Genomic DNA, 13,907 nt, shown 5'->3' with positions numbered 1-13,907 from the left:
TCTGCCTGAAGGAAACAGCTTTGAATGCTGCTATAGGACTGAAGTCTCAGTTCCAAGAAATTTTGATGCCTAGCTGTACTAGAGTAATTTTACCTTCCAAGTTTCATGTAACTTTGGCTCCTGTGCAATAATCACTGACCGTATTCCTGAAGGCTCTGCCAGTTTTGCGTCAATGGAGATTATACTTGTCTATAATCCCAAAGCCATAGGGTATATACATGGAAGTTTATAAAAACAATGCCAATGACTCCATAGTCTTTCTAATTTACACCAAGTCAAACACATTCAAAAATACACACATTCAAAAATACTATTATTTAAGAAGGAGTTTAAAGTTTATGAAATTTTGTAAAATGCTTTGCCTTGAGAATTTTTTAAGGGGTGTTATTTGCTATGTATAATTATAGCAATTATGTAACTATTTGCTCTACTTATAGTTTATAAAACTCAAGATATGCACTGCCCAAATCAATACAGAAAGTAGTTTGTGGCATCTTGAAGATTTGCATTACAGTGCATTAGAGGTTTAAAAGTATAAGAGTAAATTTTATGGAAGTAGCTACTGCAATAGTTTAAATGTTATTCATTAAGGAGCTGAAGTTGTGGCAGTAATCATTACATAAATTACTTGACACATTTAACTGAGTATTTACATTTATAAGGGCTGAATCAAAAAGGGCTGTTTTTATTTTTTAAAAACTATTCATGCTCCCTTTTTCTTTGGCCTCTTTAATGTATAACATTCCAGTACTTTTATGATCCATACTTCGAATCCTGTAGAGCATGCAGGTATTGATAAAGACTGTATTAAAATATCCAGAAGAATCATTAGCAGAGTTTTAAAATATATGTTGGGGTTGCCAATCCCATCTGACCATGCTGTGATGTGAGTCCCATGACTCAGCAGAGAGCAGCTGTGCATGTTTGTACCATCTTGCAATGGATAAGGAAGGTACATAGCCGAAAAGCATGCAGGCCAGTCAAAATCCATTAAAAAGTGATTATATATATATATACATATATATGTATAACTTGCTTAGGTAACCTGTGTGAAAGTGGTGACACGTTGCTCTACCTGGTTAAAAAGCACCAGAGCTGCATTCTTGATTGCTCCAGCTTGGTTTTACCCCTGTGAGAAGTAAGAATGGTAGGTAGTGAAGTTCAAGACACAGGATTTGTAGTTTTGTCTTTTTGGAATTTCTAATTCAAACATGGCTTTAACACAATTAAAACATACTTATTAAATATTTTATGATCACTTGGCAAAATGGGAAATACATACCATCTGAAATGTTCAACAAACTTTTCTAGAGAACATGTTAGCTTATTTTAGAAAAATAAGAAATGCAGAATCTAGACCTACTAATCTGCACACTAAAATTGTGATTCATAAATAAAATTAGAATGAATTAAATTAATGAGAACACAATTCACAGATTAGGAAAATGTTCCAGTATTTATGTAGTGCTTAATGCACATTAGTGAAAATTAAAGGGTGTTTTGTTTAACTTTTTAGTCTTCATTTAACTATGTGATTATCTCCTTTGTTTGCAAAAATATATACCTACAGTAAGCCAAATACTTCAAAGAGGTATGTCTTCCCATTCCTCCTTCATTCTTTAATAAGGGTGGTAGAACTTACAAATCTTAATGGAAATAAACCTCTTTAATTTCTATTCACATTACATGTGATGAAATATCATCTTGTGTAAATTTCTAGTTTAGATTTACTATGTCATATACTTCTGACTATAATTTCTTTGTAATTGTTTTAAAAGAGTATTGGATTGGTGTCTGGACAGTGGTCTATCAGTGTATTCAGACATATGATTTCATTCATTAGTTACCCATACATAGTTCACAACTTAGAGAATCTGTGGTCAGATTTAGAAGAGGGGACTATAGATTGTTTGATATATATATAAAACAAACAAAAAACCTCAAAACCCACAAACTCAAACCCACCAAAAAATCAACTCCCCCAAAGAAACTGGTGGCTAGAGTTATCATGTACCACAGTACAGCTAATAAGAAAAATAGTAAAACTTACAATTTGTTCCTCACTTACCCACAGTTACAATTTCTATAGTAATTATCTGCTCTTGGAATATTTCTTAGGGGCACACAGTCCCTGCCTCACTTCCAGCATGATCTGTTATGGCTGACAGACTTGAAATCACCGTTCTCCTTTTAATGTCAGTGACAGTCAGTAAGATACCAGAAAAAAAATGGTTCATTATACTGTTCTGTCCAAATCTAGCTTCACACAGCTCTATTGTTAAATAAAGAGTTACTAAGGGGGATGCATCCTGAGGGTATTTTAAGTGCCAAATACTGCCACAGTTAAGGCAGGAAAGTTCTGCCCCTATCTCTTACCCCTCCTTTTGCAGACAAGGCCTTCTCCTAGCAGAAATGTTGTCTCAGTAGTATCCCTTGAGAGGCAACATAAAACAAATTATGGTGTCCTGTTATAGAAATGTAGCTTAAACACCATGTCACTGTACTCTTTATCTTCCTCAAGGGACAATCCAAAGCAGCAAGAGATTCAACACTTTCATTGCCTTAGTGGGAGAAGATTGGGAATCTTTACAAATTCCTGTCACATGTCAGACCAGGTGGTAACAACACGACAACAGCATCAACAAAAAGGGCACTTTATCCTTTCACTAAAAATCACCCAGAAGGAATGGAATAAGGAACCCAGAGCAGAAACTGCAATTAATATAGAATTCACAATTTTCAGGGAATTGATAAAAAAATTCCTGCCCTATTAAATACTGTTCACAGTACGCACCTTTGCACTGTATGAATAAATGTCAAACAGTTAAAGGCTAAATCGTTGTGTGTGAGCAGAACTTGAGGGAAGCTTCATGATGGCAGTTAGTATTACTTTCTATGGAAATCTTGAGGCTCCATAGGAGACCTAAACTCATCCTATCCCCATTGAAAAATTATCCAAAAGTTCTTAATATAAACACCATCCACCATCAATGGTAGATTTCTCAGTCACCTGAAATTTTTCACTTTCAACTTCCTTTTACAGACTTTTGGATTTGTTTTCTCTTCATGAAGACATACAGATACATCTAAAGTCCAGTGACATGTCTTATAGTGTCAATCCACAAGCACTGTAATGTAGAGAAAGTAGTAAAGGCTGCAAGGGGATCAGGAGCCAGGTGTGGAAGGAAACTTCTTCCCAAGTCAGCTCTGTTGCTGAGGCTAATAGGTCACATAACCACACATTTAGCATCTGCATAGCTTTTAAGTCTCCCAACTTCCTAATACAATTACAAAATTAAAAACAAACAAACCCCAACATATTCAGAAAATGTTTAGGCATGTAACTTCATAAAATGGAGTTACTAGTAAGACACTTGTCACTGTATATATCAAAACTAACCACAAGGAAAGCAGAAAATGTAAAGTAAAATGTCATTTTAAAGTACATCAGAATATATGAAAAGGCTTAGTTAAAGGTTCATTGGAAAAGACAATGTACTTTTATTAGATCATCCTACAAGAAGAGTCACTCTGAATTTTTTTGTTTTATAATAGTTGATCTCACAAATTATTTCACTTTACACTTTCATTATCTCTCATATCCTTAAATTGGCATGGGTAAGCATTACTGCTATATCATTCTATATATCTGTGTTGAAAATGTTTGTCTCATGATTGAGCAACTCAGATGACAGAATATGTTGCTCTTAAGATCACAATTGTTATGCAAAGTAACAGTCTTTGCAGTTGCAAATAAATACACACTCTTCATATTGCTTTATGTTCTTTAGCAAAAAAACAAACAAACAAACAAAACCCTCCATACTGTGTTTAACTGGACCATGGATATCCATTAATGGGATGTGGTACAGTTTGTTATTGCTGAGGAACAACTGCTCTCTACAGCTCTGATAGAGTCATGAATGCAAGGCTTCTTTATAGAAGAGCTTTCTTTGTGGTAAACACACCCTTAAGTATTAATGAGTCATTGGACAACATAGCTTCTAATATGAAAATATATTTATCCTTTCCTTGAATCCTACTGTCACCTGTTCATGATCACTTCTGGTATTTGACCACTTACATGTTGAAGCACATGGATTCTGGTTTTAAAACAAGCCTCTGTCTCTTTGCACAGTAATAACAGCATAAGGTTTTCAAGTAAACTGTTTCCACATTCATCTATGTTACAAGATTATTCTGCTTTCCAGGATAATTTGAGATACTGCTTTACAATGACATGGATTGCTATATTGATTACTTTAATTCAGCTAGCTGTAGTCTCTGAACCCAAATCTGTATGAATATTACTCACTACATGTTTTCTATAATGCAGGCTACATCACTGATTTATGAAGTTTCAGGGTTCACTTATAGAACTAACTTAAATATAGCAAAAATTATTTTTTCTCCGCTTATATTTGATTGAGTATGCAAAGCTGTATACTTTTTATCATTCCTTAGCTTTCCACATATTTACTTCATAAATCCTGACTGTATTATCAGTATTATAGAAAGAATGCTTTATGAAATGTGTGCTAGTCCTAAAACCTCATAAAAGGAATAATTGTACTTAAATTATACATCTTCCAAATGCTAGTAAACAGTGTATTAAAAAAGTAAACTCTAAGGACCCCCAAGTATACCAATGAACAGGGTAATTTTTTTCTTGAATTATGATTACATAGCATAATAAAATATAAACTATACTTGCATGGGATAAGACAGGTGTTTTAAACAATTCTAAAAATGGACTTAAGAAATATGTAGATGCATGACCACGGTTTAATTGTTAAGATATGAAAAATCCTACCTGTTTACTTTCTTCCATATCAGATTCACTGCTAAATTCTTCTGTGTTTACATTTTCAAAATCTGATTCTCCGACTGCAATTGGCACTGTCACAGTGAGGCCTGGGTTGTTGATGAATGACATGTAATCATTTTCATCGATCACGTATTTTTCCACACTGCTGCCTGTGCCTAATCCACTGGTGGTTCCATTCCCGTCTTTAAGATAATTCAGATCTTTGCTTATTTCAACAGCAGTATGGTTGGAAATGCAACTGTCTTTCTTGTTGTGTAGCTCTTCAAGTGCTTTGATTTCCTCCAATTCTTTCTGCTTTCTAACGAAAGCTTTTTGAATGAACTCCTGTATCTTTTTTTTAACATAATCTATTCCCTTCTGAATCCTTGCCACAGCAATCTGGAGATTGTTCATTTCATTATCATCATCGGTAGCAGCAAGGTTGTCTGAACTAAATGAGCTCAGCAGCAAGGCTAAAAATAGGTTCAATACCTAAAAGACGAGAGAATATAGCTGTACAGTCAATACATACATATAAGAAGTGAGTATTTTACGGGGTAATGTCAAATAGCACACTGTTTTGAAAAACAACATTCACTAATTTTAAATACTCATATAGCACATTAAATTATAAGAGATGCCCTTAATTATTTTTCTGCTTCTGTTTACTCAGAAGATAAAACCAGACAAGATAATGCTTAATATTTCAAACTTTTGACCTTTGTTTGAAGCAACATGGCTGTTTAGACTAAAATAAAAGTTACAAAAAGTGTAGCTGTACATATTCATCAGAGGTTTGAAAGGCATTCTAAATCACTTGAAATCACTTGGAATTTAAGTAGAATGAAATAAATATGATTTGTAAAATTAGATGGATTTCTGTTATGCAGATATTTTAGAAACTTATATGACGTAATGCAATAATGACCTACTTAACCTTTCTAACTACTATTTGGGAGATTATAACATAAGACTGTTTTTCTGAACTTGTCTCCTATATTCTATAAAGCTTATCAAAAAAGGATGAAATGAATATTTTAAAACTGAATTTACACTTTAATCTCATTTATAATACTACTAAATTATTTGGATTTGGATTTTTTTTTCCCTTTTTCACTTGGGAAAAAAGGAAAAGAAAAGAAAATTCTGTTTGCTCTTATGTATGAGTTTGAAGTAAAATGGGCTTCTTTCACAAGCAGATAACAGTCTTAGCACCAGTATTGTCTGAGAACTGTAATTTACTGCCTAAGAATTCAAGCATCATTATTGTTGTTTTAATATAAACTTCTATATAACCTGCAGCAATTTCACTTAAATTTACAAGCAATTAAACATTTCACACTGTCAGTCTCATATACCATCAAGTGTTAAAAGTTATCATGGTATGGCAAAATGGTATAAATAAACTTCTTCATTGCTAAATGGATTAGGTCTCTCATTTGTATTCTCTGTGAGATTTAATTCTGGAGATGTTAACAATCCCAGAAAAAACTCTGAAGTTAAAGACACTTTGAACAAATAAGACAATAGGAATCTGAAACAGAGTTTCTGTGCTGAAGCTAATGGTAAAAAATAGTGAATCAGGTTACTGATCATAAATAATTTTAGAGAGCTCTGCACATTTCTGCTGATTTAATCTTAGGATTGCGTTGTCACATAAATGACTATAATATGAAATGTTTGAGTTCTATTTTATAAAAAATATATACTAAAGTAAGGGAATTTTGACAGGTAATTAAATACAATTTTTCAAGTATATCAGAATGAATTCTGATTGATTTTCAGAATGAAACAGTAGAAGAAACTTAAAGTAGAAGTGTAAACGGTGCATTCCTATTATAATCTTGATTTCTAAGAAGTTCTCGCAAATTCAAATTTATCAGTTGAAACTTTGGCATCTTAACATCTCAGCTTGAATTAAAAATTTTCTATAAAAGTATCCTCTATAATTTTGAGTTAGAAGCTTTCAAACACAGTTAGGATTGACATCCAATTATTCTGTATTTTGGTTTTGTGTTTTATACTTAACAGGCCAGAAAGTTCAGTACTTTAATTCATGCTGTAATATTTCAAGAGTAGTTAGGAAGATACTTGGATTTAAACAGCACCTCTTAGTTAGCTGCAGCACTCCCGTAACGGTTGATTTGACATTTTGATGTATTCCTAACTTCATGGAGCTACAGTGAGAGTTCTTCAGTGTATGGAAATGAGTGAAAAGGGGAAGAAGGGAGTCATTGTACACTTTACCCAAAACCTAAACAGCAAGGTAACAAACATTCTCATTGCCTAGTTGTAAGTTATGTGCATTTTGCATCAGAATTAATGTTTGAAAATGCTCATCACATACCACTAGATTTCCAATCACCATGACCAGCATGAAAACGATAAGGCACATAGTTTGGCCTGCAACCTCCATGCAGTCCCACATTGTTTCTATCCATTCTCCACACAGCACTCGAAATACAATCAGGAAAGAGTGGAAAAAATCATGCATGTGCCAGCGTGGAAGCACACAGTCACTGGAGATCTTGCAGACACATTCCTTGTAGCTTTTCCCAAACAGCTGCATCCCAACCACAGCAAAAATGAACACAATGATGGCCAGCACCAGGGTCAGATTTCCCAAAGCTCCCACTGAGTTGCCAATAATCTTAATTAACATATTTAGAGTTGGCCAAGATTTTGCCAATTTGAAAACTCGAAGCTGCAAAACAAAAATGCAAAGGAATAATTAGTGTTACTTATGAAATAGAAGCTAGATCCAGGTTATTTAGCAGAATGTGTCAGTGCCTGTATATTTATTTGTTCTTCAGTAGGAGCATACTATTATTTTAATGGAAAGCAGGGAGCATGGAGTATTTGCAGCATTCAACATTTCATCTAAGTGATGAACATAAGAAAAAACCCTTAAGCTGTGTTTGTATCACGTTTTATTTTAGTATTTTTAAACATTCACTTGTAGGTGATTGCTGAACAGTTCTTCAAGACATTTCAGAAGTTTGTACTCTTTTCATCACCTTCACTACACCCTCTTTGCTGGATTGGTTCCATATTTCCCACAAGAACATAGTAGGTCTTCTAGTCCTAGTGAGAAGACAATTTTGGAAGCAGCAATCTGATGCTGATACTGTGATGTCTGTTCAAATCATAAACACTACCTTAAAAATAATACTCAGTAGCTAAATTATAGTACGTGAAGTTAGGTATCAAGTTAGGTATCATTGCAGCTACTTCCTGCTCTACATATTAGAATATAACTTGGTTTTCAAGTAATGTGAAAAGAATTAGTGATACAGACTTTTAAACCATTAACCTTGTGCTGCCAGTAAACATACCTATAAGTTAGTTTGTGTACAATACTACTTACTATTTAAAAAGACAATTGTAGTAGGATCAGATATCAATAGACAAACTCTCAAATCAACTATCAAATATGGCTTCCAAATTATGCATATATGAAAATTGTTATTTAAGTATATAAAATACTGGTAACTATTACAGACATCAGCACTTTTTTTTTCCCTTTTTTTTTTTTTCCTTTTTTTTTTTTCTTTTTCTTTTTTTTCTTTTTTTTTCCTTTCTTTTTTTCTTTGGACAGTTGCATGCAAATATTGAATTATCAAAGTATTTACCAATCTGAATGACCGAAGAACAGATAATCCTTCAACATTTGCAAGACCAAGCTCCATTAAACTAAGGCTAACAATAATACCATCAAAAATATTCCAGCCTTCTTGGAAATAATAATAAGGGTCCATGGCAATTATCTTTAGTACCATTTCTGCTGTGAATATCCCAGTGAATACCTAAGACAAAAAAGAATTAATTAGTTGAGTTGTTATGAGAAATTTATATGCCTGAGTAAATTTTTCTAATCTAGCCTGAGTTTTCACACCTGTTACTTGTACCTGGTACTATAAAAACTGGTTCATTGCTCTCTCCAGACAGCATCTAAGTATCTCTAAACATTGAAGACCGATAATTAAAAACTAATTACTAAATCAGTACAGATATAGGAGGTCAGATGTTTGACAAATCTATAAAAAGCTATTCATAAGTTAGCAACTCGTTTCTGGTTTGTATTTGACTGATATGTGCTGGACCATTCATCCGGCAGATTATGTGATATGATCCAATGTTCACAGTCCCCTTTCTAGACAATAGTCATAGTCTCAGTAAAGTAAAAGAAGTTGTAGGGTTTTGTACTGAGCTTCTTGTAGGATACAATGGTTTAGGCACTCTACTACTATTCTTTGTGAGAGCTATTTCCTTTTGGAAAAAAAAAGAACTTCATGGGGAAAACATTCTTTGAAATATCTGGAAGTGACAAAAGTGAAATTGTCAATGCTCCTTAGTGTTGTAAAGTTCAGAATTTTACCCAACACTTTCTCACAATGACTAGTAATCAGTGGTTTGTGCAGCATGGGAATGGAATTTTGTGCATAATGCAAACCCACTAAACCCATGAATGTTCTGAACAACACTCCAAGGATATCCTAGATGATCCAAAAGTCTACTAAAGTACACTAACATACTTTGCCATTGCCTTGTGATAATTCTTTATCCAGCTTGTTTTCAGTCCTTGCTGAATTTTCACATTATATAATTAAACTCATGATTACCTTTTAATTTAAAATTAGGAGCTGGATATAATGTTGTGCAGACATTCACAGCTGTTAAATTTTTAATGGTATATACTTTTTAGAGGCTAGATATATGATTATATTGATATATGAGAGATGTTACCAAATAGACAAAAGTAGCAGGTATTGCTATGTGTTAAGGAGAATGCAACAAAGAAGATTATTCTTGACGAAATTGTCATATTTGTCAAAACAGTTGAAAAAAAGAAATGGAAACCCTTTCGTTCTTCACAAAACAACCCATTCCATCCACAAACTACTTTTTCGTGTGCATAACCAAATATACAAAGATACATTTTAACAGCAGTAAGCTCAAGTTTTCTTGCAATTATTTAGGAATACTGAATAAATTTGAGTAATATTATGCAAACGATTTTTTAGCACTATTACTTCCTTGTCATTAAAATGCTACAGAAAAGGCAGAGTCATATTTATCATATTTCATTTCTCCTCAAGGAGACTGTGATGTCACAAAAACAAAGTAAATTAGCATACTTCTGATGGAAGTTACAAAATTAAGGTTAATAGATCATTACAGTGATTAATAGAGAATTTAATTGAAACCAACAAGAATAGTATTAATTGTGTAGTTATAGTGCTAGTTAAGGATACTGGATTGTTACAAAGGTAAAAACATGACTTTTGCTAGTTTAGAGTAAAAAGCATGAAAATATGAGAAGGGAAAAGGCAAAAAACAGAAAGAAATAATTATAACAATGTGACAGACCAACATTTTAAAGTTAAATATTCTGTAATCTGTAATGAATACAAAAGAATATGCCAGCAATTACATTTTTGTCCAGGACAAAGGAAACAAGAATATGTAGGTAGTATGTTCAATTTTAGTTCTATTTAAGCAAACCAAAAAAATAAGTCATAGAAGGATGTATTACTAGTACATACAAGGAAAGTGTTTAGACTTTAAAACATATTCTGACTAAGAAATCTAATCCTGGTCCATTTAAATATTAGCAGATTTTTTCAAAACTAATCTTCTTGAATGATTAGTTCAGAACACTTGGTTGGTTTTGATTTTCAGGACTGCATGTTGTGTCAGTCAGTCCAGACCTCACCTTTGTAAACTATTGCTAGTTATGTGAGCTGGCAAATAATGCATGCATCTCCTGAAACAAACACTTGCAAAGTGCAGTCCACTGCTTCCTGTGTATCAGAAGCAAGTGGAAAGAAACAGACAACATTTAAGTGTTATGGCCCATTAAGGTATCTGGTCAGAACAGGAATTACATATAACACTCTGGAAAGGCATCTCTAATAAACTAATGGATGCAAAGTGCTGTTATTAGAGAATAAATAATAATCTTCTAGTATATTGAGTCTTTTTAGTTACCTAAAGTGGCAAGAACCTACTGCTAACATGACAGCATTTCTTGGTAATGTATCTTCACAGCAGTGTAACTGCAAAAAACAGTCAAATTCTAACATCAATTTTTCACAGAAGGAAAATATTTTCTGTGATGGAATATCAGCACCACAGTAAAAATAATATAATCTACTTTAATATTTTCAAGAAAAATACCAAGGTAGACCACAAGAACTCTGAAAATCCAAGGAAGACTGCATTTCCACACGTAGTTATTTTGTTATAGGAGTCACAAAAGATTCATGAAAGTCAAAGACTACAGCAAAAATCACATATATATGAAAACTATATATACAGTTTCTAAACTGATTATAAAAAAACAACCTGGAATAAATTTAAAACCAATGCAATGCATTTATGCATTTCATCTTTTAGAAAAGGGCATTAACATTTTACACCAAGTTGTGCATAATAAACTGCTTACCAGATTCCCCACAGAAAGGACACTGCTAAACTGTTCTGTCATTGGGTAATGTTCCATGGCCATAAACAAAGTGTTTAGAACAATGCAAATAGTTATAGCAAGATCAACAAATGGATCCATCACAACTAAATTGACGATGTGTTTTACTTTTAGCCATGGACTCCAGCAATCCCAGATCAGGAACGTATTTGCAAATCTGTACCAGCATGGTGGGCATTTCTGTCTGGATTCTTCAAGCTCTAGAAAAAAAAAAAAATTAAAAAAATTACAAAATCACAATTATATCTTCCAGATGTTCTTGTTTCAAATATGTAAAAATATTAAATCATTAAAACAAACAACTCACACTAATGTGGGATTTCTCTCCTATGTTTATCCATCTTAATGTTCATCATCTCATTTATTTAATCTCCTCTACAACAAGTGGACTGTGAAATTTTCTCTAAAGAGTGAATCATCTCAGACATCTATCTAAAGAGAGAACTGTGTTTTTCCCATGACAGGAGGAAGTGTCTCAAAGTTTAGTTTGTGTTAGTTCACTTTGCTTACAGCAGATAACTTAATCTTGGATATAGGAAGTTAACAGGACTCCATAGTCAGTGAACTGATATATAGAATTTGTAAAGCTTGACAAAATACAAATTTTTGATGTTAAGAATGTAATATCTTGATTTGAGCTACTAAAAGTACACTGAACCTCTACAATATCATAAGAGATAAATGACTGAGTGCACATACCTATCATTGCTTATTTGAATCAATATTTTTAATATACAGAATACCTGTTTTCATATTTTTAAAAATATCATTTGACTTTGAAAGTGTCTTGCACAGTTGGAATGTCTATCAGTTGAGAAACAGAACCACCATGTCAACACCAGCAGAACAATTCTGCTCTCAGAATCTTTGCAAACTAAATTTTCTTCCATCCCACTGTCAATATTGTCATAGTTACAGAATAACAGTAACTTTTACTGAGTTAATAATGAAAAGGTGAACCACAAATGTGGTGGGATGTTTGAGGACATCCCAGAAGGAAGTTTGATATTTGCTTAAGTGAGAAATACCTAGACTACAAAAATATATAAGAAATAGCCACAACTGTTTTTATAAAACAGCTCACACTTGTGCTGAAGTAGGAAGATGCACTCAGAAAGATATACATTTGTGAGGATGGTTTGTGAATGCTTTGAGGAGAAAATTAAAGATATAGACCTTATATTTCCGACTACAATTTGTTTGAGACCTATTTGTTTATCTGAGAGCAAAGGGCTCAACAACTCACTTTAAAAAGTCCATTTCAATTCTGACAAAGTAATCTTACAAACTCTGTAAATTTTCTTAGCAATTTCTTGTCTTTTTATAACATATGTTGTATGACATCCACAGGGTTTGCCTGACCATAACAGCTGTCATACTGCACCAGCAGTCAGCAGATAGATCCTTTAAACTTATAAAATTATTTTAATGTCATATGCATGAAGTGTGAGTATCCTCAGTTTTCATTAAATATGCAAAACCATTCCAACAATGTATTCTTTTGATACAGTAAACATAGCATTTTCTTTTCTTTTTGACAGACGCTCCTCAGAAAGTTTAAAAAATGCTTAAGGAAAGTAGTTCATATGCATTGGTGTGGGTTAGTTACTGTTGGCTGGGTTCTTTAAAACTTTTTCATTCAAATTTCGTATTGTCTATCCTTAGATCATAAATCTAAGTGAAATGACTGTTCTAGCACATCACTGATTTTAAAAGAGCAATTCCCACTTATCTTAATTGATTTTTCTTGTTGATGTCTTATAGGAAGCAAGTCCCTGTAGACTTTGTTTGAGGCTCTGGCAATCCCCCAGTTGTGATTATTTTGTCTCAGTCCACACGATAGAGTAATATTTTGGAAGGTGTCATGAAAAATAAATGACTAAGCATTTAGAATGTGTAAATGATATGCTTCAAAGCTTTTTGTATTTGATGTTCAGAGGTGTCACATGTCCAGTTTTACATTTACAAAGGCAATTATGTAATTAATTGCTTTGTACATAGAGTTAGCAGATATTCTCCAAACTGCCTGTCAGACAAAATGCATCAAATACCTTCCATTGTATTTGTAAGTATGCTGGCTATACTCATTGCTCTTTGTCTTGCAGCAGAATCTTCCAGCATTTCCATGGATATTTGATAAGAACTCAGTCGTCTTTTTCTAATTTCTGTTTCTGTAGTGGTCCCCTGTAAAGGAAATACTGAGGAATTAAACCATATTTTTCAACAGCCAATTAATAATATTTAGTGTATAAATATTGCAGTGATAATGAAAATCGTCTTTATACAGAACACTTGACTTACATACTGAAGTTTCCTGTTCCTTTAGGACTTTGTTCTATTGCCTGAGGTACACAATACCAAGGCAATGTAGGACCAAAGGTGGTCCTCATTTAAATGACTAAGTGAACAAAATGTTTGCTTAGTATCTTTTTGATAGTGATTATTATTATTCTTTCAAGAAAAAATTATGGAAGTTGAACCTGCCATCATAATTTTCAGCATCTAGTTATGTTAAATTATTAAAGTGCCAGTACAGAAAGAAGTGAACTATTAAGAAAGTAACTAATACAAGAAACATGAGTATGATTTGAGGAATTCATTATCTTTCTGAAA

At 33.1% G+C, this 13,907-nt stretch overlaps 1 protein-coding gene across 4 annotated transcripts in view; it reads right to left on the bottom strand.

The window, feature by feature from the left end:
- The window catches only part of LOC137441343 (sodium channel protein type 2 subunit alpha-like), a 75,168-nt gene that overhangs the window by 23,646 nt on the left and 37,615 nt on the right, over window positions 1-13,907 (bottom strand). For all 4 annotated transcript variants that reach the window (XM_068138734.1, XM_068138736.1, XM_068138733.1 and 1 more), the window contains 5 exons: window positions 13,346-13,478; window positions 11,256-11,494; window positions 8,440-8,613; window positions 7,155-7,511; window positions 4,814-5,299 (listed from right to left, as the gene is read on the bottom strand). In XM_068138734.1, the coding sequence (XP_067994835.1) occupies window positions 4,814-5,299; window positions 7,155-7,511; window positions 8,440-8,613; window positions 11,256-11,494; window positions 13,346-13,478 (1,389 nt within the window). The remainder of the gene's footprint in view (window positions 1-4,813; window positions 5,300-7,154; window positions 7,512-8,439; window positions 8,614-11,255; window positions 11,495-13,345; window positions 13,479-13,907) is intronic.

This window comes from Melanerpes formicivorus, unplaced genomic scaffold, assembly GCF_026170545.1.
Source record: "Melanerpes formicivorus ecotype bairdi unplaced genomic scaffold, bMelFor1.0.p_v2 SCAF_5, whole genome shotgun sequence".
Classification (NCBI taxonomy): domain Eukaryota; kingdom Metazoa; phylum Chordata; class Aves; order Piciformes; family Picidae; genus Melanerpes; species Melanerpes formicivorus.
Note: the sequence above shows the minus strand (reverse complement) of the source record. Positions and strands in the feature narration are given on the sequence as shown.